Raw genomic sequence first — 24,985 nt, 5'->3', positions numbered from 1 at the left:
GAAAAAAGCTCGACAAACGGGTGAATTGGACGAAGAGCAAATGTCTCGCGCTCACGAGAACGATGCGCTTGGTGAGGTAATCTTTTGTTTTCTGGTTATTTGCTATCACGACGCTCGTCCGCGCAAGGTGTATTATTGGCGAAACTTTGGTTACGCAGCACGAGGGTTTTTGCGCAAAGATGATTGCTTTGTTTCATGCTACGTATGAGGCTCGTGTATGGGGTTCCCAGGTCCCACCAGCCATAGCCTTGCCATGACATCCAAGGGCGTACCCGTGGTTGCCAACGAAATTGCTTCAACAGAAGCAACAATGACTGAAAACGCATCACAAAATCATCAAATTCACGGAAAACAGTGCGCGTATAACAACATTTGCCTTTTGTATATTTAGTCGCCTGCTCTTGCGCGCCGGGAGAAAAAAAAAAAAAAAAAGCCCGTGCTTCGTCAGAGATCGATAGCCTCGCAGTGGCACAAGTGGCCCATCGGCATGCCTGCCGCAACTCTGCACAGACTGATACTTCGTACCTATTCTGTCTGACTTTTGTCAACAGCTGGGGTAGATGGTCCAAGTTTCAAGACACAAACCTCGCCCAGGTGCCCCCCATCTTATAACGGTTCTCGCACTGATGAGGGCCCCTCCAGAAATTTGACTTGGCAAGTGTTCTTTGGAGACGCTAACAAGTTGGGGGTCGTCTGACGTTGAGACGGCTGTACGACTTTGTTCATCGACACCCTCGAAAACGTGAATGGCTGTGTCGAGCGCCGGAGAAACGCCTCCGGACCATTCAAAACACGGGACTGCGGGTATGCACGCCATCACGGAGAGCCTGGAAGACGGGATCGACGCATCAAAAGAGCTTCAGAATCGAGATCTCGACGCACCAAAGAGGAGCATCAAGCTACTATCCGGAAGCCTCGGCTCAAAGTAAACAGACAAGACACATATTCGTAGAGGCGAACACGTAGGGCTACGTCAAAGATAAGGGGTTTCGCGCGAATGTATTAGAATCTTTCATAGCATGCCGCCAGTCTGTGCATGGACCGGCCCAGCCAGTACCCGGCCAACTTGCTGGCAACCTGGGATATTAAAAGGCACAACATGTAGTACTAGCTTCCCCAACGACCTTGGCCATGGCTGCACGTTGTCACGTCGTGGCAAAGCTTAAAAGTGGCCTTTTGTGGCCGCCAACTCATTTCTGGTACGCTCAACAATCGTCCGTCCACGGGTGTAACCCTACTAGCTGAGTCGTCAATGCTTGTGTCGGTACTTAGGACGGCAAGGCAGACGGCTGACCATGTGCTCCCGAATCTCCCCCATGTAATTTGGCTCGGGTCTTTGGCACAGGCAATTGACTCATCACCTCAAGGGTGACCGTGGTAAAAATAAGTGAGGAGGCCATCAACAAATGTAGTAGATTTGTTAATCACAACGCTTAGGCCGCTAGGATACCAGTGTCGGGCTTCAGATTACCACAAGAGAATAGAAATGTCTTTTGATAGTTTTTTTCAATTGAGCAAAGTGAAATCCAGGATCTATCAAATTAGCGAAATTAAAAATCAAGTTATTGAATCAGCGAAGCTAAAACCAGTAATGGAAAAACGTTTTTCGACATAATCGGAAAGCGGAACGCAAGGCGGACAAGCTGGGCCAACCCGCAAAACCCCCGCAAATCGTTCGGAGAATAAAAGAGTATGCTAGTATGCTTCATGTTGTGATACGTTGCGGCGATGTTCTGCTCCCCTGCTCCTTTGTGCAACCAATGATGTGCACGCACGTAATACTTGCAATCCTTGTACCACTGGTGAAACCTCTATAACTAATTTGCAAGTTCCTGATTGAGAAAGTTTTCATGTCAGTGTCCAATCTTCACACAAGATCATGCAGCCTGCCCGGATAGCGGATGGGGTCCCGTCGGGTATGGCTTGTCCTTGGGGAACATCACCCGGTCGAGTCCCGGTCGAGTCATTTTCCCAGGAGCTGACCACTCGTGGCGTTAGCCTTGTGACAGCTTTTGGCGGCTAAGTACCTCGAAAGCTCGAATTGAGATGCGTCTTTCAGAAGTTGAATGTATGATCGATACGCATGACGAAAGACTGACGGCTTCGATGCAGGCTAACATCTCCCGTGGGAGTATACAATTTGATAGACAATCGCAACGCCACTTACATTACCAGAAACCATGGCGATCTCGATGCTAGGGCCTCTGCAAATATTTGTTTACTGAACAAGCAGTAGAGATTTTCGAATTGCACAATAACAGCCTCGGTAGAGCAAAGCCTTGCATTGTTGAGGGATACCGAACTCGTATTCATGGATTTTAGAGTTTGGGCTGCATGACGGCTATGTGTGATATTGGACAAGCCACGTTTTATTAGCTAGCAAAGAACGGGTATCTGAAGCCGCCTAGACAGCCTGTGGCTTTGGATGATGTACGAATAGTGCTTTCTCTATTCAGCCCGGGCCTCGTCCACTGAGGCTCGAGTCAAATAGACTCTCATGTCGAGATCAAAGATGCGCGGCGCGGGTAACCCCCTAGGCAAGACGAGAACTCGGCTTCTATAGAAACCTAGATGAGGCGGTTTGTCTTTGCTAATTGACAGTGTATAAAATAAGAACATGCTTTCTTTCCACAGCAATAAAAGAGAAGACAAGTACCCTCGTTCACCAAAGAGAATACACGAGGGTTTCGACCGAGCTGTAATTCAGCGGGAAACGATGGAGAAGTCGGTACCAACATTGGAAATCTCCCAACTGTTTTGGCAATTTGGGCAGGAGTTGTGACGTGGCTCTGGATGTCTTGTTCATCCCACCCCTCTCTCGGGCTCGAGCCGCAAAAGCTTGATTGTTTTAGTTTGTAGTTGGTACCGAGTATGCCGAAAAAGCGAACAAAGCCCTACAAGTTATTGAAACAGGGCTGCATCTTGACTTATAACAATGGGTACACCAGAGCCAGGCCAGGTACCAAATATTCTCCAAGTGGGCCAGCGCGGGGAACAAAGGGATAACAAGTAAATAGGGATCACGATGACTCAAAACATGGACATTCATGCCAGCAGGTCCTGGGTACTTGTGGGGGGTTCGTTGGCGGCTTTTCCTATTTAGCACAGACATTACAGGAACTAACAACTACAGAAGCTGCAGTAGCAAAACTAGGCGACTAGGTGACTAGCCGATAGCACCAGTTAACTTACCATTGGCACTCGTACTTGTACACCCGTTGCCGGTGGCCTGCAAGTCCTACAGAGCCTGCACTAATAAGTATGCCCCGGGAACCCGGCCTCCTGGCACCCGGTAATTGCCCATGTTGGGCCGCCGTCCGGTTGTATACGTAATACTGATAGGTACGACTCCGGGCATATCTTGACCTCTTACGGCCGTTGGGTCGAAAGCCCCATAAATAGTTTTGCCCTGCAAAAAAAACAAAAGATGTTGGAATATTTGGTCGGTACGGATTACTGATTACTGAATACCATGTTTGTGTCTGCGGGGCTACTCTTCGGAACTTGGTTCTTTTGGGGATCCCGTCGTCTGAACAGCCCCACGGAGCCTTTTCGGCACGCGAACGGGATCTTGAAATCGCCGCGTGAAGGAGCAAGGGGATGTTGATCAGGGAAAAAAAAATCATCGTCACACTTTTTAACTTTTTTGGCAATTGTGGAGTTTTGACGTACCACATCGCTGCAGCCCGGTGGATACTGAACGCTGTTATCTTTTCAGCTCAGCATGCTCTTGGACATTGCAAAAGGGGGTGCCATAGTGGTTCAAATGAGTCTCATTTCTGCAAGACAATGGGCTGAAAAGCTGTTGTGATGAATGGCCAGCAAGGGCGTGTCGCAGCTCAAATTATGGTGTCAATATGTGTGTGCTTCGTATTTGTTTTGTTTAGATCGCCTTTTAGTGGCATCTCGTGCATGAATGCACTAGGTAGTTGGCCTCCCAAGTGGTGGACAAAAAAACATGGCGGGTATACACTGCTTTCCACCCATGATTAGCGGTTGTTGTAGGTACCTAGACTAGCGCCATATTTTCTGTCCACTGGGTGGCCTCTTACCAGGTACGCCGTGACCCCTGTCGCACGCATCGCACGGATTGTTGTGGCTAGCCAAGTACGGATATTTATTCGTAGTGGGCACTATTTACCTAGGCAATAACTAAAAGTATTAACTAATTAATAGTTATAAAAGTCTATGCGGGGACGGTTGTAGTTTAAACTTTGCCGCCCGCCAACCAAAGCCGTCCATCAGGTCCATCGTTTTCACCATATTACTTTGTATACTTGGCGTGAATTTCGAGGTCCAGTTGCTTCCTTGAATTACGAATAAAACGTGTGTAGTCTGAAAATGGCAACTTGCAAGATTGACGCGTACTATCGAATCTTTTTCGAATTTGCGAGGCCATGTTTCCGGCTCTGTCAAGGATCACCATCAGCGGTGGGGACGCGGCCAAGACAGGTCGAACGACTGCGGGTAGCCCTGGGAACTGCAACACTCTGTAATAAAATGGTAACCAAAGGAAAGATGGCAAGTTTATCATAATAAATGTGTTGGGGAGAAGCAAGGGGTGGCTCAAGGTCAATCTATATTAATCTATATTAATCACGGGTGCCGTGATTCAGCTTTCCGATCATGCCTATACTATATAGGCCTGATACTTTGCCATGTTTCAGAGCATTTTTATACGTTTTGGCCATGTTGGCGAAGCGGAAGTCGCGCCAAGGAGATGGGCCTACTGATACAGGCTACTGGGAAATCCTTGCTAGGGTACTGACAGTGACAGGGCGCTGCAAAAGACTGATCCCAGTTTTACAGCGCGTAATAAATCGTCTGGGGCGGAGTTAACTCGGGAATCCTATACAGTATATCACTCTCCATGTCTTCCATGTCATATGACAGGATCATAAAGAACATGTCATGGATACCAGCTCTCTGGCTATATAGATCTGGCGCTCCCATGTCTTTGATCGTCCTCGAGGAGAAAAACGATGGCCGGAAGAGTCCATGCCATCTGCCCGGACGTACAAGTCTGGATGATGGTCTACTGACAAAATTACAGGCTTCAAAGCGACAAATACGAGCTGCGATAAAAAAAATACTCTCTACCACCCAAGTCATCGAGGCTGTCGCTAGGGGCTTGTCGTCTACGTGAGAGACCATGGCAAATAGCATCCCCTGTACTCGGTAAAAAAAAAATCTGGTATCTGAGGACGGCTGGTACGAGCTTCCTTTTGTTTTGCAAATTCGCAGCTGCCATTTACCATTGCCCATTTACAAATTACTGCCCGCCTTGTGACCCTCACCACCACAAGGTGGCTTACTACTACATACCACCACACACCAACGGAAATGGAGAATAAGGTTTTCTACTCTTGGTGGATCCCATTAACTGACAGAGGAGAGAAAGGGAATTGGACATGGGGAAAAGCCGCACAAACCTGCTTGATTGAAAAGTCAAAATCAGATTTGGCCGTTTGGGCGCTGTTGGGCAGGCAGGGTCGAGCCACTAATAAGCAGGGAAGGGGAAGTGGCTTTGCGGCTGTGGCTGCCTGGCTGCCTGCGCCTGCCTACAGGCTACAAGTAGCAAATCTTAAGTAGTTGCTAGTTAATGAATTTTTTTCTCCAGACATGGCTTGATGGCTTTCAAGTTCCATGGCATCCCTCGCTAGCTCGTCTATCAGACTATCACGAGCCAGCTAGCTTGAATTGCCTGAATCCTGTCAACTGCCGTGGATGCGGGAACCCCAAAGCTTGGACCAGTCGACAACGAACCTTGCAGGCATCTAATCCGTACTGGACATGATATGTGGAGTGTGGGTGTGCTGGACGATGCATGGCCAGCCGACAGAAGCACGTACATACTGGTCAATGGTAGATGGCCCGGCATCGACATGCCAAATTAATAAACCTCACAACGCTGGCTGGGAGCCAATCCCGTCTGTCCCGTTTTACCCGTTTGCTTTTACCCGTTTGCCTTTGTTCTGGTCTCACACTGGTTGGAGCACATCAAACTAACCAAGTTCAGCACGGTACTTGAGCGACTGCCGCGTTTGTCTTGAGCGAGTGCATTGCCAAGCCACTGGCAACCAAGGCACACCTGCAATGGGGTCGACGTTATCTACATAATACATTATTGCACTGCTAAATACATAGTACCTGTTTTTTTTTATCCTGCTTTACTCGGTACTTGCAGCTTGCCTGGTTGGGCAATACTGTCAGGAAGACGGACATGCCAAGCCCGAAACCAAACACACACATGACCAGCGAAGACCGTCACCGGGATCAGAACGGCAAAGCCGAACCAAAGATATTACCGAAACTTACGGATTACACCTCCTCGACAAGCCCATGTGCTCATTACGTTTCCCCTGTAACCATATCTTGCATCATCATGGCCTTTTTTTTTTTTTTTTCAACTTATGGTTAGCCCACCCGGCGGCCCTGCCTACCGGATTTAAGCCAGCCATCGTCAAACGACGACAGGCCACTCAACGCACGCATACAGCTCGACGGTGATCCCCCACAGGACCTTGCCCGCCTGAAGTGGCTTGGCTGATCGGACGCAGTCTACGGATTACATATTTGGCTGCATCCTGGCCTTCTCAGCTGCCATCACCAAATGCGTGATGCCACCTCATCAGCACTTTTGCCGCGCCTGCTGCGCTTTTCGGCCAGACCCGGACAGGGACAACGGGAAAACTCACAGTCGTTGCGCTCCGTGCACAACGAATCGCTCACGCAAGACCTCTTTGCTCGTCCCAACATCACTCTGCCGGATCACGCTATAGGAACCGATTCAATGCTTGATAATAATCAGAAAAAAAAACAGCATCCACTTGTGCTGAAAAGGTAGCTCTGGCCCTCTCTTTGTTACATTGCGGAGCCTCCGTGGCCGGTAGCAATGTCCCAGATCGCCGCCATTAGTGCGTACCACTCATACATACTACCCGCCACCAGTGCTACCTATTGGACCAACCCCATCTTTCAGCCAGTTTACCGGTCCTCATAGTTGACTATGTGGTCTCTGGTGGATGGCTGACGATGGTCTTTTGTGGTTCACCGTGCCCTGTCCTTGTCTAGCCACGACACGGCAACGATTATCAGCACTCCACAGCTGGGAACCGTTGCCCTGTTCCAGAACGCTTTTACACCAGGCTCTCGTCAATTTACCCTTTTAGAGATCAGCGTGCTCCCTCACTGTCGTCGCAACTAGACTTCACAAAATGATACTCTTGGGGGTACTCTTGGAGGTGCTCTTGGAGGTCCCCTTGGCTTGACAGGCTTTCGCTCCTCTCCTGTCTCCGCTCTGCCTGCTCCTCCCCTCCATTCTCCTGTGCTATGAGGCCTACGCGGGCTGTTCAATTGCGTGCCTGGAATGATCGCACTAACAAGAGCAATCTTCGATAATGATATAAGGGTTGGACGGCTACCAGCACTAACGGCTTCCCTTGCCCAGTTTGAGCTGGCCATGGTAACTAGACGAACCGAAAGCTCCCTCTCCGACTTTACCTCATACATCCTCCTCTCTGCTCTTTCAATTTTCTCATATTGAGTTCTGAGGCCTCTTTTGTACTATTCCTTCATTAGTCGCTCCCTTGTCACTTGCCCTATTCGGATGAGTCAGGGCAGAACTCTCCATCCTGCTGCATTGTAGCTCGACAGGGTTCTTCGAAAAAATCATTCACACCTCCGCGCTACCATTTCATCAGCACTCGTCGCATTTCCCAGTGTGACCAGGCCCATCTTTCCCCTTCAGGTGACCACCCTGCTTGCTGCAGCTAGCGGGACGGTGCTAGATTTGGCTGCCCTTGAATGTCTGCCTGCAAATGACTGGTTAGTTCCCCGTCATTCGGTTCCTTTTGGGATGCCTTAGCCTCTGCAGGTCGCTGCATAATCAAAGGTTTTCTGGGTGTCTGAAACACCCACGACGCCGAGTGTGTAACACGCCCACGAAAGACAAATATGTTGACTCGCTAAGCCATCTCGACAGGTTGATCACATCTCATAGATTCAAGGCTCCTATGCTTTTCTGTGCCACCAAACTATATAGCGATTGCGGCAATTAGGCTTCATTCAGACTGACACGGTGGGTGCTCGTCTAAATCTACGACTGTTGCTCTGGGCGGAGCCATCTTGCTCTACCCGCCGATTCTCCTCCGTTGGCCTCTGGTTCCTCCTCCTTCACGTCACCTCGGTTTCCTTTCCGCTTCCGACAAGTTTCTTTGGCATACTCTCACGTACAGATCAGTTAATCCTACAAATCTACCGCAGTCTCCGGCAGCTCTTTGTCCCGGGTTTACGCCCCAGCCAGTCAACGACCCCCGAGCTGGCAGCCAATCCATTGGTGTGATCTGCAACAAGGTTCAGCGCTTTTCAGCACACTCTTATTAAACGACAAACCCCGCGGTGGTATCATACATGAGCTACGGACACGAACTCAACGCAGATTTATTGGTAAAATAGCCGTCAGCCTCCCTTTCAACGTCTTCTGCCCTGAGAAGCAGTGTAATTCATTTGCAGGGACGCCCAACCTCTCGCTCCTCGCCTCCGCCGACAGGCTTGAACAGCTCTCTTTCTAAGTTGTGGCTCTTTTTGAAAGAATAACACGCGTTGTTCGGCTACTTCCGTTGTCTACCTACAGTGGCCAGACCTATGCTACCATTCCCTTGGTTTCCACAGGTCGCAGAAGAGGGATAGCGCCTCATTGAAGTAGGGATTCCTTCCCATTTAATATAACAGGCTGTTAGTGGACAACCGCGTTAGCAGTTCAGCTTTCTCTTCCACTGCCATCATTCTATTGCACCCCTCTGGGGCCTTCCCTTGAAACGGCGCCGACTTCAACCCCTCTGAATGCGCGCTCCAGCAACGAGCAGGGTGTATTTTGAATGATTGCGTTGATTTACGGATAAACTTTTTGATTTATCGGCTCAGCCCTCACATGCTATCCTGGTCACGCCTCGCCTTCTTGTTTCTGAGCTCCTCTCGTCTTTACTCTTCAGCAATTCGGAACAACCCGGCAACAAGGCACGTCTGCGACGCTGAGAACCCCAAGTTACTATGCCCTGCATCTAGGCCAGCTTGCCATACCCAACATCAGGAATACGACTTCCTTGCAGTTGGTGGGAGGGGCGTCATGGCGGACAACTATCCACAGTTTCTTTCGTCGGTCATGGCAGGCGCAGAAGCGCACGCGCCCAGGAGCCAAGAAGAGCTTAACCATTCCTTTTTAGCTGGACAACCTTTGCCCATCAATACCGTCCCTCTCAATTACCAAAACTTTGGACATTTCACTGGTTTTCCAGGGCCCTCGTTTGCTTTTCAGCAGTCAATATCCAAAGGGAGGCGAAAATCCGCTTCGGCAGCCGCTACGGAAACAGAACAGATTAAGCACCGCAGAACAAGATCTGGGTGTTTTACTTGCCGAGGCCGCAGAGTTAAGGTAATTCTTCATCTTCGTTTGGGCCTGGTAATGGTTTTTAACGACTTTGTAGTGCGATGAAGCTCGCCCAATATGTGAGCGTAAGAGTTTCCAACATTGTCTGTATTACGCACATCTCTGACCTGACTTTCTTCCAGGCTGTCGCAAAGGGGGTCGAGACTGCGTCTATCCTGATGCATCAATATCCAAGGGTAGCACTCGACAGAAAGAATCCACCTCCAATTCGGCCTCGACTCAGAGCCCGACATCTTCAAACTCCGAGGACGCAGAGCAAGATGACGCTAAGCGCTCTGGGGCTCTCGATACGATACCAGACGAGGATGAAGACAGCACATCTCCAAAGCATGCACTAAAAAGCAAGCTTGTTCTACAAATATCGGATCGCAATTCGCGTGGAAATTACAGTCTGTCACCATCTTCCGCTACATCGACCCTGGTAGACCAACTTGTTCCCGGTCACCAACAACCCAATTTCCACTCGCTTCTGATGGGAGATCAGAATCTGTCCAATCTGCCTAACGACTACAAACTTCACCTGCAGTATCTATACGAGAACGTGACTCCCCATCATTATTCTCTCACCAACGACACAGACAACTTCTTTGTTCGTGGTATGATTATCGAGGCATCAAAGAATCGGCTGTTGCTGAATGCCGTGGTCGCCTTCTCTTCTTACTTGCGAAGCGCCGAACAACCAGACGGAAAACTTGGAGACTTCTTACTTTACTACAACCGCAGTATCACGCTACTTTTGGAGTGTTTAAAAGAGGAGCAGACGCATAATCTCCCTACGCTCCTGAGTATTCTACAACTAGCAACAATAGAGGTTTGTCGGGCAATCGTCTTTACTCAATGCCATTCATGTTTGATTAATAATTCCTAACACGTTTTCATACAGGAATACCTAGGTGACTGGCTCAATTTGATGGGTCATCAAAGAGCGGCTTTGGAGCTTTTAACGAAACTATTCACGCCCCAAACAATCCTGAAGACGCGAATTGGCCAGATTTGTCTGACGTGGTATTCTCGGTTCGATGCTGGCATTTCATTCCTCCGATTGACACGGTCGAAGCTATCGCGAGACTGGTTATCCGATGCCGCCGCGTACTACGGAGAGAAAATCAAGCAGAAGCCGAATGAAATACGATGGCGAGCCGAAGAGCGTTTGATACGACTCCACATCATCAGATACGACATGTCTGTCTTATTCTCGGATGCAGCAGACGGAGAGATGTTAGAGTCGAGATTTTTCGAAGAGCACGAGCAACTCGCAATTCAACTGAAGTGTTGGAGAGACACATGGGACTCGTCGCTAACGATGCCGGATTACGCTGTTCGTGATTATTCGTGGCGGCCGGCGCCAGATGCAGACGATATCGTGGATTCATGCGAGCCGGGGGTGCTCTTTCATCCCCCTCTTCTCAGCTCGACTATCGTACTGGTGGAATGGCACTCGCTAATCATATTGCACAAGTCGCTGGGCAAGACGATTTCTCGCGACAAACTTACGGCGGATTTACTATTTCACAGCTATGCCGTATGCCAACTGTTCGAAGCTTTGGGGTGCTGGCCTGCAACTCCAAAGGGTGTTGTTTCAGGCCTCGGGATATTTCTGGCACTCGTGTCTTTTTTCCTCCCCCGGGATACGCGCCATCGCGTGTGGTTGTGGCGAAGATTTGCGCTTCTGGAAACTATGGGGTATGTAACTGCACATTGTGCAACGGTCGATTAGGACAATTTTGGCTTGACGATTCAATACACGCAGTCAGTGTCTTTTGTTTCGGGAGTCAACGCTGACACTTGAACCCAAATTGAAACAGGTCGATCCAGACTCTCCCATTTCGGTCGAAAATAGCACAACTGTTCCGTGACGACAAGGCGATACGGTGGTGGCTACCTGACGGCGAAGGATTCAGCCCGATACTGCAAAGTATTCGCAACTTTGCTGATGAACGGCATAATGCAGCGGACGGTGCGCAGCTTGACTATATTCGAGTTGTAGGGAAACTGTTTGATAAGCTTGATTTTGGAGCTGCAATGGAACAATAAAGCGGCAGCGAACGCAGGTGTGGTGGAAAAGGGATGCATATTTTGGTTATTCATTATTAGACATATATCAGTCTACTTGGCGGCAACGATTAGGTAGCGCATTGCATAGCCTGCTGGTATGAGCACATATGAGCGCTTATGAGAGCGGTGGTCATTGATCGAGCATCACAGTATTCAGTTTCGACGAAACTCTACTAGCCGGCACTGGGACGGAAAAGCAAAGAATCAAAGTCAGTATATACAGCAACTAATAGCATATTGGACGGACAAGGCAAAACGGCCAGCTCTCTCTCTCTTTGTCAAGGCGACCTGCCCTATCTTCGCTCCCCTGCTATATACACCCCCGCTCTGGAGCCATCAAGAGGAAAAAAGAAACGACCACACGACGGAGGGTCTAAAGGTAAAGCGCCAGGAATGCGAATACACGAGGAGCGAAAGAAAAAAATCGATGGCAGCGCTATCCTGGTTTGCAAACATTGGCTGTGAGACCTGTGGAGAAAGAGGCTTGCGATAGACCAAGGGAAAAAAATACCCGAAACATGGATGGATGGGTATGGGGCGTGTTGCGGGCAAAATGTCGAGGGTCTTGAACGCTGGATTCTTGCAGTCGACAGCATGATCCGCTCATCTGACAGCTCGGACCGTCCACACCAGCAAGTCCGTCGTCTGGGAGGAGGCCGTCCAGCAGGTCGATAGCAGTCGTAGTACAGAGAGGAGTGCGATGACAATGGGTGAAGTAATTGGCATCGCAAACAAAAAGGAAAAAAAAAAAAAAAAACCAAGGTAAAGGGGAAAGTGGCTGATGCGTGGCGCCGCCCCAGCTGGGCTAAATTCCCAATTGCCAAGTCCCATGGACCATGGGACACGGCATAATCGACACGAGAGATTTACAGTCGGTAAATCCTGGTCAAATTTTTACAGGGATGCACCCTTCCATGGGAATAAAAGGTATCGTTTCCTACAAATTGGCTAGAGATTATTTGTATGAGTGTAGCAATCATTGATGTGTTGTGATGAGAGGGCTCAAGAATCGTGGGTTGCTTCAGTAGAATACAATAGTGCATATTACTGGTCTTCTTTTACTGCTTCTTCCTTTGACGAATCCGTGAGAGGTGATGCCGTGGTGGTTGCGGACGATGTCGTCGCAGGCGTGGTTTCGCTGCCACTGCTCGGAGAATGATCCGCATCATTAGTAGCCTCCCGGTCTGGCCCGTCTGATTCGTCTGTCACCGAATTATTGCCTGCCGCTGGCCTGTCCTGGTCAGCAGATGTAGCGTCCGCGCTCTTCTCCTCTGCCTCTGGTTGTGCTGAAGGGTCTGAAGACAATGATGACGCGTCTGATGCCGCTGGCATGGTGGAGAGGTCCTCGGCAACAGGCTCGGCTACTCTAGCGCTCTTTTCATCAACTGCCGGCCCTGATTTCGCCTCTTCCTCAGTGGCCCATTTTGCGCCCGTCTTGTTGGCATCCTCAGACTCATCGTCAGCCTCGCTTGTTTTGCTCAGATGCGCCGTTGATGTACTGTCCGATGCCTCCTCATTCACGACGACGGGTACTTCTGCAACCTCGGATTCGTCTGCAAATCGTGACATATTGGGCGGCGATGGGACACCTAGGTGCATGCTATCCAGTCCTCGCGTCACCGAGTCCTGCTCCTCCTCATCCGTCTCCATGACGGTCATCACGGCGCTGCCTGTCGAAGGGCTACTTCTAATATGCCGCCTCGTCGTGGTTCGGTCATGTGGCTGCATGTTATCTTCGGGACTGGCTGCTGCACCGCCGGCATTTTCCTGCGGTGGTGAGCTTGGCTTCAAGATTCTCGAATAGGTTCTTGAAGGAATCGTCGCAGTCGGTGATTTGTTCGCAGACAGCTCGGGGACGGCCTCTGGTGCTTCGAGACCCTCGGCCTCGGGCGGAAGCTTGTAATTCTCTGCAGGTAACAAGTCATAGAGGTCGCAGACTGTCTTGAAAAAGACATACAGCCCGCTCTGCCCTTCCACAGCCCAAAAAACGCTGCGATGCTGGAACCATGCGTGCGCAAAGATGCGGTGCAAACGACGAAAAACATTGACCAGATTCTTGAGGCCGACATGTTTGCTTTGTGCGTCGTTCAGTATCATGAAGCGGCTCGGGAAAATGTTTTGATCTGATACCACGTTTGCAGCCCAGTCGAGAGTATGGCAGCAGTAGTCGATTGCGCAGCAGCTCTTGGGCTGTTCATGCACAGCACAGAGAAACTGCCACTCGGATGCGCGCATCTCTGGGCAGGTCGCAGCACTACATGGCGGTGTGTCGAATAAAAAGCCGACAATGAGGGCGTTGCATTGTGAGATGAGGAATCGGCAAAGTTCGTAGAGCCACAGCGTTCGATCGATACCGGCCGGGGGCTGCGCAATTTGGTGGGCTGTGGTCCGCGTCAGTGCTCGAGTGCCCTGCGCTGTGAGATTGTAATGTAGAGCAGCCAGGTGCTCTTGGAGCGAGAATGCTGATTCTAGCTGTAGTCGTGCAACCAGTTAGCGACTCTTCCGCGTCTGAACGGCCGCATAGGGCTCGGAGGGAAAGGATTCACCTCGCTTAGAGGCACAAGGGGCGGACCAGCCGCCATATCAGCAGCCTTTGTTCCCGGATGTATCCTTCGTTTTGAGTTGGCGTCAAGAAGAGACTGTTCCATCTGTGTCGTTTCGAGTGTCGCAGCTGGACCTCCAGACGGTGAATTAGGCGTCATTTGGATCTCGGCAGCCGGCGGAGGGCTGGGCAGCCTCGGCGAGCTGGGTGCCAGCGCCATTACAGATAATGGGCAGCTTATACAGTTCGGGTAGGCTCAGCTTTCAATGGTACAGGAAGCACGGTTGCTTGCGCATGTAGACTCTCCTGTTGTGAGCTCAAGTCTCGCGAATTCACTAGTTGCATAATTTGGCGGGTGAAGCTCGATAAATGCATGCAACACACTCGCCACAAGTCGTGCCTGTGGGCACCTGTGGCTGGTCTTCGCCTGCGGTTACATCATCAGCATTTTCAAGCTAAGACTCCAAGCTACCCTTGACATGAATAGTAGAAATACAGTGGGCGGCATTTCCAACTTTGCGCGAAACGCCCTTCTTGGATCACCAAAACCTGGCAACTGGGCACTGCCGGAACGCTACTCGGCTTGAATTAGAGAAGTCGCCATGAATTTTGACGATGACGCTCCTCCAGAGCTTGTTGATACTGCGGGACTGGAGGAGGTGATGGAAATCGCTGTCAAAGTGCCCATCACAATTGTCACTGGTAAGGCTTTGGGCCGAGCTGCTATACTGAGCACTTGAATGGCCTCTAACAACATCCAGGCTATCTTGGAGCTGGAAAAACAACATTGTTGAATTACATTCTTACGGCGCAACACGGCAAGAAAATTGCCGTGATTATGAATGGTACGACGCCAGAAGTCGATGACTTGCAATATGGACTGACTCATCTCTGCAACAGAATTCGGAGATTGTGAGATGAAATTCGGGTAATCAACTGGAGACTCTACTGACTCGATTTAGCGTTGGATATTGAAAAGTCACTTACCGTCAACAAAGGCGACGAAAAAGTGGAAGAGTGGCTAGAAGTTGGCAATGGCTGCATCTGTTGCTCAGTCAAGTGAGCTTTCAAATTTTCCCAGTTAGCGCAACGAAAAACTAATTTAACCAGGGACACTGGTGTCAACGCAATCGAGTCACTGATGGCGAAGAAGGGCGCATTTGACTACATTTTGCTAGAGACCACGGGCTTGGCTGACCCCGGCAACCTTGCCCCTCTCTTTTGGGTCGACGACGGCCTCGGCAGCACAATCTATCTTGATGGTATTGTGACGCTAGTAGATGCAAAGAACATCCTGAAGAGCCTCGACGACCCCAGCGGCAAGGTTGAAGGCCACGACCATGACGGACACGGCCCTGTCATGACTACCGCTCACGTTCAAATCTCGCATGCAGATGTCATCGTCATCAACAAGGCGGATTTAGTCACCAAAGAAGAGCTGCAAAGCGTGAAGGACCGAATACAGTCTATAAACGGCCTGGCCAAGATCCATATCACGGAAAAGAGCGTTGTACCGAAGTTGGAAGGATTCCTGCTTGACTTGCACGCCTACGATCAATTCAACGAACCGGAACCGAAAACCAACGCGCACAGTCACCTTGATCCTGTGAGTTCAATTCTCGGCACTTGCGTCATATTTATGAAGTGCGCGGCTGTGTGACATGGACTGACCCTCTCAGAACCTATCAACCATTACAATCCCAGTAGACACGCTGAAGCCCACCCAGCTTGAGCAAGTTGACAAGTGGCTCAGGCAAGTATTGTGGGAGAATGAGCTCCCTGGTACCGACGAAGCCCAGAAATTCGAAATACACCGCTGCAAAGGTCGGCTGATATTCGACAATGGCGAGATAAAGATGTTACAAGGTGTAAGGGAGATTTTTGAGCTGATTGATGCTCCAACCAGTGATGAACCCACTCCCGCTTCCGGGAAGATCATCTTTATCGGTAGGCACGTGGCTGGGGTAGGATTTGAGCAGAGCTTCAGGAGCCTAGTTCACTGAGCGGCAAAAACTCAACGTGATCAACTCAAAAAGTCAAATCAACGTTGCATCCCAATGTGCATAGTAGATTCACGTAATTGTCTTCTTTAACCAATAGACCACTTGCAGCGCGACGTGGCGCTCGACCAAAAGTAATAGTCGTCTGCGACGTCCCCATTTCCAGTCTCATGATTGGCCCAGCTCTTGATGTTGGAGCGGGCCCACTTCAATCCGGACAGCATTTACGATGCGCCAGGGCTCGTCGGACGCAACGCCAAAGCAAACACGATCGACACATACGCTGCTGGCTTGTAAAATCTCAGCTCAAGTTTGCGACCGTGATTAATTACTTGCGCAGCCATCTCTGACGACTAGGACCTGCGAAACCGCTTGATCAAAACCACGCGCGCCAACGATAATCATGAATCGACCAGGTAGGTTTCGCCTCCTTCCATCCTCGAGTTCTTGCGACGCGATCGTCTGTGCATATCCGACTCGACTCGCCCTGGACTGGAATACCCAGAAGAAATGGATCTGAGCGCTTCTGTGATGGCATGATGCTGCCCCTTATAGCCATCGCGCTACCCGACCTTGTGCTCCTCGGTAGTGTTGGCCGCGAGCCTTGCGCAAGAGCCGCTATCCAGTACGCAAAGCGTAGATGCCGAATCTACCGGGCACCACGGAAGGGATCGCAGGCTGTTTACTGAAACTCGCTCGGCGACACATCAGCTCATGTCTGTTGCTAACGTAGCGATCACAGGTGGCGGCGTACCGCAAACACTCCGAGGGATGCCAGGCAACTTTGGAGGCCAACAACAGCAACCCCAGCAGCAGCAAAATCGTGCTGTTTCGAGTCGATTACCGAACGGAAAGTTAGGTACGGTAGCGATTTGACGATGATGGACTCCGCAACTGTCACGTACGGGCTAATTGACCACTGTGCAGCGTCAGGAAATAGCAACTCTAGCTGGGCCTTTAGCGGAGCTGTACCCATGGGGAATAACAGCAACGGAGGCTTTCAGACTCCGAATCGGCAACTGGGGGGAGGTATCAGCTTTGCCCAAAGCTTAGGAGGATCGCAGCAGGCAGCACCCCTCGACTTATCGTATGTTCTTTCCATTCTGCTCTTACATTCTCGTATCCTTTTCACCGAATCGCCCCGTCCCCTTCAAGCATTGATACACCTGCCTTTCGAGCGACCACAGCGATACCGTATGAAAATTATGGTGCCTGCACATGGCCTGTCGCCGGACCGGCTGGCTTACGCTGATGTGGTCAAAGGGTAATGAGTAATCATTGCTCTTATGCGCGGTTTTTGTCTGACTTTGAGCTCTTGAATGTGATGCTAACTCAATTTTATAGCGAATTTCCTTCTTTATCGAACAACTCCCAACTCGGCAACCCTTCGCAAGCCTCGATGTGGTCGACGGCTGGTTCAAGGAACGTGAGCGCACCCGTGCAACGTAACCAACCAACTCCTCTATCATCTCAACATACGGGTCAAGAAGAGCTTTACAACTCAAACCCGAGATCGACGGCGAATCCGGGCTCTCTACGTTTCGGACATCAACTAGGACAGCAGGTCACGCCAAGTAGTGTGGATGACTTTCCTCCTCTAAACAGGACCGTTAATGGTGAAGAGAGGAGTGCCAGCTTAATGTCGTCGCTGGGGATCAGTGCGCAAAGCGCATCATCTCCAGGGCTGACAGGGAACAGAGGGAATGGCTTACTGAATGCACTGTCGGCAAATAACAGAGCCAATGAGCCAAGATCGCAGGTTTCGGCAATTGGTGCAGGTACCGATATGCCCAATCATAACCGTTTGTTATTTTACTTTGCTTATCATCGTGTCCAGGTTCTTCGGCACAGCTACCGGAAGACGACAGTCGTTCACGGGCAGCTGATCGCTTAAGCAAACAGCTCGCAAACATTGGCAATGGAGGAGGCTCACCGGGCCTGTCGCTTCAGGATAGCCTTATCAACAAGTTAAAAGGAGATGAAGCACAAGGCGCTGTAGATCCTCTTGCTGGAATGCCCGATGCCGACAAATGGGGGCTCAAGGGTATGCGAACGCTCATGAACAATTATCCCGACTACCATGCATTGGTCGTTGGAATGGACCCAAACTCGCTGGGTCTTGATATTCAATCACCGGAGTAAGACGACAACCTCGCATTTCCCCTTCGCCATACTAATTTGAACCTCTAGCCCGATTTCGACTCAGATTTATTCGTTGTTTGACGATAATCTGCCGAAACCGACAGTTCACGCCAGTAAATTTCGTCTTCCTGATTGCTACAATGTCACCAACGTTCAAGCTATTGAGACCAAGACTGCCAGTTTCAATGAGGAGACATTATTCTGGATATTTTACAGCTGTCCCGCCGATATCAAGCAGCAAATGGCAGCACAGGAATTGTACGCAATTTATTCTCCTTTATGTAGCAAAAATGCTAATCGTTGTTCATCAGGCATGGGCGTAACTGGCGTTGGCATCGAAAGCTGCAGATCTGGCTCACCAAAGATGAGCAAATGGCTCCTCAGATGCTTGGCCCGAGTCATGAAAGAGGATGGTACATTGTCTGGGATGCCAGCCACTGGCAAAAGGAAAGAGTAAGTTTTCGTCTCAAAGCAATCGGTACTTGACACGCTCTGACCTCTGTTGTGCAGCGAGAAATCACTTTGCATTACAGTGATCTAGAAACAGCTGTCAACTCTGGGGCTGTTGGGGCTTAGTAGTCTCGGTCTACTCTTTGAGCTACACACGAAGTGTATTGGGAGTCTAATGGTTTGAATTGCGTCACAATTCTCCTGGCCATCTGGTTATTTAGCCACGTTGGCTGTGAAATCGGTCTGTATTATGTTTCTTACACGACAAGCAGGTGTCACGGCAGGACTCGGCAGGCTGGGGAATTGTTAATACGTTTTCTATCATGATTTATTCCGCAATTGCTTGCGACGCGTGGTAAGGGGAAACATGGTGTACTGTAAGATGCTGGTGCTTCCGCAACCCATGGTCGTCGGTTTTCAGTATTAATTTACCCGCACTAGCCTTGGTTTGGCGCGTTGGACAGCGTCACGGGTTTTCAGTGAAGAGGAACATATGATAATTATTACTTGAATTTCTTGGCAACTACTTTTTTGTTTGCCATTTTATTTTGAGCAGGGCGAGCCCCGATGTGCTTCATACTGCTCTTAAAATCTTTCCTTCTATTCTGTGTTTCAAACTTGTATTCGTCTACGCGTGGCCACTGGCAGGAGATATGTTCTGCTCTTCATCTAGCTCGTTCGCATCGAAGCCCGTGAGCACATTGTTAGGATCTCGCGCCTCCCTTTTTCGACGGCCAACGAAACTCGGTGCGAACCGCTGTTGACAGTCTGGTACCTGCCAAAGTTGCAAACCCGTTATCAAGCAAGGCTTTTCGAAAATCCTCGAAGAGTTATAGAGCAGGAGTAGCGAAAAGCTGATACATACGGCCATAGGCAGTAGAAAGCACCGCGTCCCGTTTGCTCCGCTGAAGTTAACCTACTGACCGGCAGATTAGTAGTTGGGTCGGTGACGACCAGCGAACACCGGCTGCTGTATGTTTATTTTTGCCTTTTTTTTTCCGTCTTAAAAAAACAAAGCTGTTTTGTTTTGTGATGCTTAGTCTGGGCGGCGCCCCAGTTGCGGTCAATATGACCCGTATCCACATAAGGCTGCGGAGCCGCAGACACGCGACAGTCGAGTTGTAAGACGGCTTTCGAATTTTTGCGCTGATTGCAGAATATTTGAACAGTATGGTGATGGTATAATGTAGCTGATTTCGTCTTTTTCTTATTCAGACTCAAGAGGAATTATGTTTTGGCGAAAGCATTTTGCCTACGGAGTCTCTGGTGTAACTGCAGTTGCTGTTCCTGCCGAAGTGGGTCCGTGGCCAACGCCGGTGAATGCGCGGCTGGCTTACCCAGGCAAACTACCCAAGTAAATCGGTCGGTACTCATTAGGTATTTTAGGAGGGACACGAATATCCCCTCGTGCCGTGGCGAACCGGCATCACAAGCTCCGACAATCCCACGCCCGCCTGCTACAGCAACATTGCTAAAGTCGCAAAGACGTCAGAACGACGTACGACATATTGCTTTCCCCTCTCGCGATTGAAATCCTTATCTCCCGTTCCTTGTTAGCGTTCGCGACGCTCCGCTTCTCTCTGGCAGCAGCTTTCGGCCAGCATCAATAGTATGGCCAACGAACAAATCTCTCTGCCCTACTTTGTAGGCGTGCTGGTTTTTGCCGGCCTAGTCATTCGCTATCTATTCTTCTCTGGTACATCTTCTCAAACGACGACACGATCGCCCGAGGCCTTTTTGCGATCGAGAGAGGTGGCGGTCGAGCGGATACAGCAAATGTTTCCCCAGGCGGACCGGCGAGGCATACTCTGGGACCTCCAGCGCAACGGCGGCAACATACAAAGCACAACAGAGCGGATATTGTCTGGCCGCCTAGAAACAGTGAGTGCATTTCGCGGCATTGCGTCGCTTTTTTTTTCTTTCGCGCGGCGCCCTGATCGCTAACCTAACATGTTTTTTGCCAGCCTCCCGTTACCTTCCAGCCCCCGCCACCGCCTGGCCAAAGTGCCTCGGCTCATGGTGCGCCGGCAACGCGGCAGGTGGACAAGCCTACGCAGCCCGACCTCATCACGCGATACAACCTTCAAGACAAGATCGGTTCTCAGATAACAACCAGTGACGACAACAAGGGCAAGGGTTGGAGCTCCAATCGCGAAGAGAGACAGGCGTCCCTGCAGCGGCGGCGGGATGAGATGATCCTGGCTGCGCGCCAGAAGATGCAAGCCAAGATGGCGGCAGAAACTCTGGCAACGCCTCAATAACCGATATTGCCCCGTCACCGTCGACCTTTGCTAACCACATTGCTCTTGTCACTTTCTTTTTGCCTTTTTCTGGGTTGTACAGCGGGATCGACAGCGATTATGCACCCACCATGTATGGTGACCGACACCACATGTGCTGTTCATGGATGGGCATGCCGGTAGTGAGACTATAGAAATTTTTGTAGACTAGGCCCTGGATATCAACCGAATTTTCGTACCTGCCGCTCAGCCTTGTGACCGTCCAGTGTTGGCCGAGCCTTGGCTGGCCGACAACCAAGCACACTCTGAACTGGGGCCTGGCCGTCTGGTGTACTTATACCGTCGCAACAGCGAGTGCTATTTCTACAGGTAATTATTGTTCACAAAAGGAAAAGGAAATCGCAATGAATGACAGCTCTTTTATCTTCGACTTTTCCGAAACCTTGGCCCTCTACTTTGGTTCGCAGTCAACGTTGAGGCCAGAAGCTGAGCCACGCTGCGCCTCACCATGACCTGCTCGGCGCTGCGTCACCGCGGGGACAAGCCCCACGGCTGATCTGACGACGTGCATTTGCAGTTCAATGCATAAACTACAACCCCTACCAGAACGCGCATGCTAGCAAGCTTGAGGTTATTTTCTCCCTATTCACCGCACTTCATACGTCGAGGCCGTTGACTTCAACACATGACCGTCGAGTGTTTTTCTCACAGCTACAGCGCTCTCTAAAGACCCGCCTCGTGTTGTTTTGCATGGCGCTTGGTACTCGTTTGCCAAAACGAAAACTTCAAGCACACTGCGCAGAACTGTAGTGCCGCAATAACCTTACCCGCACGAAGCCTTTCCCGATCAAATCACCAGACAAACGAGAAATACGAGTTTCACAACAAGAAGAGCCCTATGTCGATACTGCTGCCATTTGAAGCATCTTAGTAGCTCACCCTTGCTCTGCCAGCGTAGGCTAGACGCGCAATGGGCGAGACTCGAGATTATTACGCGGACCTGGAGTTGCCTTCGACCGCAGATATAACGGAAATCAAGAAGCAGTATCGCAAACTCGGTATGATGAGATACTGTATCCTTTGGACGTGCCAGAACTTTGCTAACACTACGACAGCCCTGAAATACCACCCAGACCGAAACCCTGGACGAGAGCAAGAAGTGAATGCCAAGTTTCAGATCATTCAATGTGCAATCGAAGTCCTGGGAGACGCGACCGAAAAAGCCAGATACGATGCATCCTACAGTGGTAGAACCAGCCGTTATCCTACAGCATCTGGGCGCAAAGGCAACCCATGGTCCGAGGCCGCACAAAACTTTCCTCCACCACCACGCCGCAACCCTCCCGGTGGCAAGCCAGCAGCTCCAGGTGGAGGAGCTCAAAGGTGGTCCTCCAGGTTTTCAGCTGGTGTTCCGCCTACAGCCAAGCAATATACCAATGCAGACCCCGAAACCAAGAAGAATGCAGCAAAGGCCTTTGACACTATGCGTAAGTCGCAGGCCAAGAAACCACAAGCAAAGCCCGAACCGCCGCCGCCCCCTCCCCGTACGCAGACAGGAAGGGAGCGTGCCGAAGCGTCATTTGGGACGAGAACCACGGGTCAAGCAACTCGGCCAACAGCGACCCAGCATGACCCTTCCTACCGAAAACCCGCGCCACAGCATTACGACATTAGATCGCAGCAACAGTCTCCCATGCCAGACCCTTTGAGTCAGTTTAGGGACAATGGTGCACAATCGGATGCCCGTTATAGCTCGCAGTACAGCACGCATGGTGGAGAAAAGATTGATCCGTTTGAGGGCATACAAAGGACCGCTAGCAATTCAGGGGACGATGCTACCAGGCGATCGAGGGCCAATAACCATGACAGCGGGACAGCAGGTGCTTACGCAAAATCTGCTTACCAGCAACAGGCTCCGCGCAGTGAAAGTATGCACCTAGTCTACTCCGCACGTTCCTCAAGCTGTTCTAACCAGTCTTTTAGATGTTGTTACGACTCATGCCCAGCCAGATACGGAAAATATGTATGCAAATATTCCCAGAACCTATCCGCTCGATACTCCTCGACTACATTCGCCCCGAAGCAAATCTGCCTCATCGTCGTTTTACTTTGGATCGTTATCAAGTGTTTACAATCCTCAACCTGACAACACAGCATCTAGTGGATGCCTATCTGCACCGCAAGAAAGTCCGCGGTTTGAGCAGCAGCTGCAACAAATGCTCGCTCGTCTCATTCATGCGAACGACCCTAATACATTTTATTTACCACACGAGTCTTACAGAAAAGGAGAATTTGCTGACAAAGCTCGCGATAACAGCTTCAGTTTCAAGGTCGACGATGATACTTTCCATACCTCGAGCCAGTCACCTTCACGCCGAGGTCCTGCTCATCAAAGCAGCTTTGACAAGACTAACCTAGATGGCATCAATACCAAATTCTCAAAAGAGTCTGCGAACAATCCGTGGAATTTCACCGCAGGTTCTCCTACTAATAGGCCGGGCGCTCATCAGTCCAACCCAGAGTCACCAAACCCGAAGCCAAGCAGTGACCCTGGCACAACAGAAGCGCCAGTACATGAGACAGGCTTCAATCCCGGCGGCTGGAGCGACAAGTTTGGTCCGCAAACCTTTATTCCGCAACAAGCACCTGCCGGTTCAGCATCGCCAACAAGGGCATCGCGTACAAACTCGAGAAAGAATAGACCTGTCAAGTCGAATGCGAATAATCCTATTGTGATCGATGATAGCGATGAAGAAGACTTGTATGACTGGTCTGGACGCAAGGCTCAGACCCAAGACCAGGCGACAGAGAGCCCGATGGACATAGATACTCCTCCAGCGGTACCACCTCGACCACCACCGTCTGCTCGTGACATTTACGTTGAACCGACCCGACCTGAGTGGCGATCGGATGACGCGCAGCCAGCCACCGAGAACTCACAGTCAGCCGCACAGAAATCTGCACCGACGAGTCATGTTGGAACCCCTTCTGTGCCGCATGCGCGAGGCTCTGAGGACAGCGAGGAGTTTCTAGCAAGCTTTGAAGATTTCAAGAATGTAGCGCCCTTTGCGCAGCCAAAGGCAGGACTACAATCGTTCAGTGACCTCAAGGACAATCTACCTTTTGAGTCCAAGGCATCTGACGAGGTACCGTTGCAAATGCCCAAAGTCCAGCCTCTTGTCTTTCCCATACCACCAGTCGCACCTCGACCACCCCCTACTGTTGCTATCGAGAGTGTGATGCCCAGCGACAGCTCGTGGAACAAGTACCTTGACGATTTTGGAATGTATCTTCAGGAATGGGAGCTATTCAATTCGCAGGTTGTCGACCACTTTGCGACGAGAAATGCGCACATTCGGCGCGACCGTGAATCTAAGGGCTACGCCTTCTTGGGCTCACGCTCAGAGAGTGATATTACAGAGTACATCAGCTGGATCCAGCAGGACAATGATGTGCGCCGACGATGGAACGCAGCTTGCGAAGGCCACGAAGAACGGTTCAGAGAGTTTATGGCGTTTCGCAGCAGAATGAAGAGGAAGAATGGGCCATAAGGAGCATAGAACGGTGTTTCCGTTTTGATCTTTTTTGCAAAGACATTAATGCTATCTACAGGTGAGTAGCCTTTCATCCTATCTACGGAGGTGGGACAGGCAAAGATGGCTCGCATGGAAGCGACGAGGGCTGAGATATGGCAATAGCATTGGAGTTTTGGGCGATGTCGAGGAAATGAGATGACCTGGAGTGGGAAACAATTTAGATTAGCGTCTGCGAATCAACTTAAGTGCTTTCTTGTAGTGATATGTTGTTTTCGCGTATACGATTGTGACGGTGATCTTCCGACGCAGTGAACGGACAGGACTGGGAAGCGCTGGGAGTTTGCTGGGTCCTTAGGAGCCCATGTAGCGTTTGCGACTGCATAGAGTATGGCGGGTTGATCAAAATGATGCTAATCAGTAGCGGTTCTGGCTCCAATCAGTTATCGAGCGAGCCATATGGATATTCTCCTTGATGCAGTGTGCATGTGAGAGGGAGCTAGAGGCCTGATGCAACACCGATGAGGGGCAGTTTTGGCAGAAGTACCGAGTACAAGTCGGATGGCGTGGTAGCT

General features: G+C 50.4%; 4 protein-coding genes across 4 annotated transcripts; 3 read left to right on the top strand and 1 right to left on the bottom strand.

Annotated features, from left to right (window-relative positions):
* Positions 1-8,932: 8,932 nt before the first annotated feature.
* On the top strand, positions 8,933-11,482 carry BBA_01486 (C6 finger domain protein, putative; the record flags this gene model as incomplete). Its single annotated transcript, XM_008596583.1, has 5 exons — positions 8,933-9,433; positions 9,486-9,513; positions 9,571-10,259; positions 10,332-11,131; positions 11,254-11,482. The coding sequence occupies 5 exons, from the start codon at positions 8,933-8,935 to the stop codon at positions 11,480-11,482; spliced, it is 2,247 nt and encodes a 748-aa protein (XP_008594805.1).
* A 1,065-nt stretch (positions 11,483-12,547) lies between these two features.
* BBA_01485 (Mob1 family protein) lies at positions 12,548-14,265 on the bottom strand (the record flags this gene model as incomplete). The annotated part of the gene is made up of 2 exons (XM_008596582.1): positions 12,548-13,975; positions 14,050-14,265. The coding sequence occupies 2 exons, from the start codon at positions 14,263-14,265 to the stop codon at positions 12,548-12,550; spliced, it is 1,644 nt and encodes a 547-aa protein (XP_008594804.1).
* Positions 14,266-14,647: 382 nt separating this feature from the next.
* BBA_01484 (Cobalamin (vitamin B12) biosynthesis CobW) lies at positions 14,648-20,898 on the top strand (the record flags this gene model as incomplete). The annotated part of the gene is made up of 19 exons (XM_008596581.1): positions 14,648-14,747; positions 14,807-14,890; positions 15,008-15,104; positions 15,156-15,651; positions 15,725-15,992; positions 16,157-16,179; positions 16,601-16,904; positions 16,973-17,132; positions 17,390-17,823; positions 17,883-18,183; positions 18,236-18,445; positions 18,499-18,640; positions 18,910-18,992; positions 19,573-19,609; positions 19,678-19,758; positions 19,828-19,932; positions 20,024-20,135; positions 20,286-20,518; positions 20,602-20,898. 19 exons carry the CDS (start codon positions 14,648-14,650, stop codon positions 20,896-20,898), a joined length of 3,567 nt encoding a protein of 1,188 aa, XP_008594803.1.
* A 949-nt stretch (positions 20,899-21,847) lies between these two features.
* BBA_01483 (DnaJ domain-containing protein) lies at positions 21,848-24,428 on the top strand (the record flags this gene model as incomplete). The annotated part of the gene is made up of 3 exons (XM_008596580.1): positions 21,848-21,935; positions 21,993-22,805; positions 22,861-24,428. 3 exons carry the CDS (start codon positions 21,848-21,850, stop codon positions 24,426-24,428), a joined length of 2,469 nt encoding a protein of 822 aa, XP_008594802.1.
* Between the last annotated feature and the right edge of the window lie 557 nt (positions 24,429-24,985).

The sequence above is a fragment of the Beauveria bassiana genome (genome assembly GCF_000280675.1).
Source record: "Beauveria bassiana ARSEF 2860 unplaced genomic scaffold BBA_S00003, whole genome shotgun sequence".
NCBI classification, from domain to species: domain Eukaryota; kingdom Fungi; phylum Ascomycota; class Sordariomycetes; order Hypocreales; family Cordycipitaceae; genus Beauveria; species Beauveria bassiana.
Note: the sequence above shows the minus strand (reverse complement) of the source record. Positions and strands in the feature narration are given on the sequence as shown.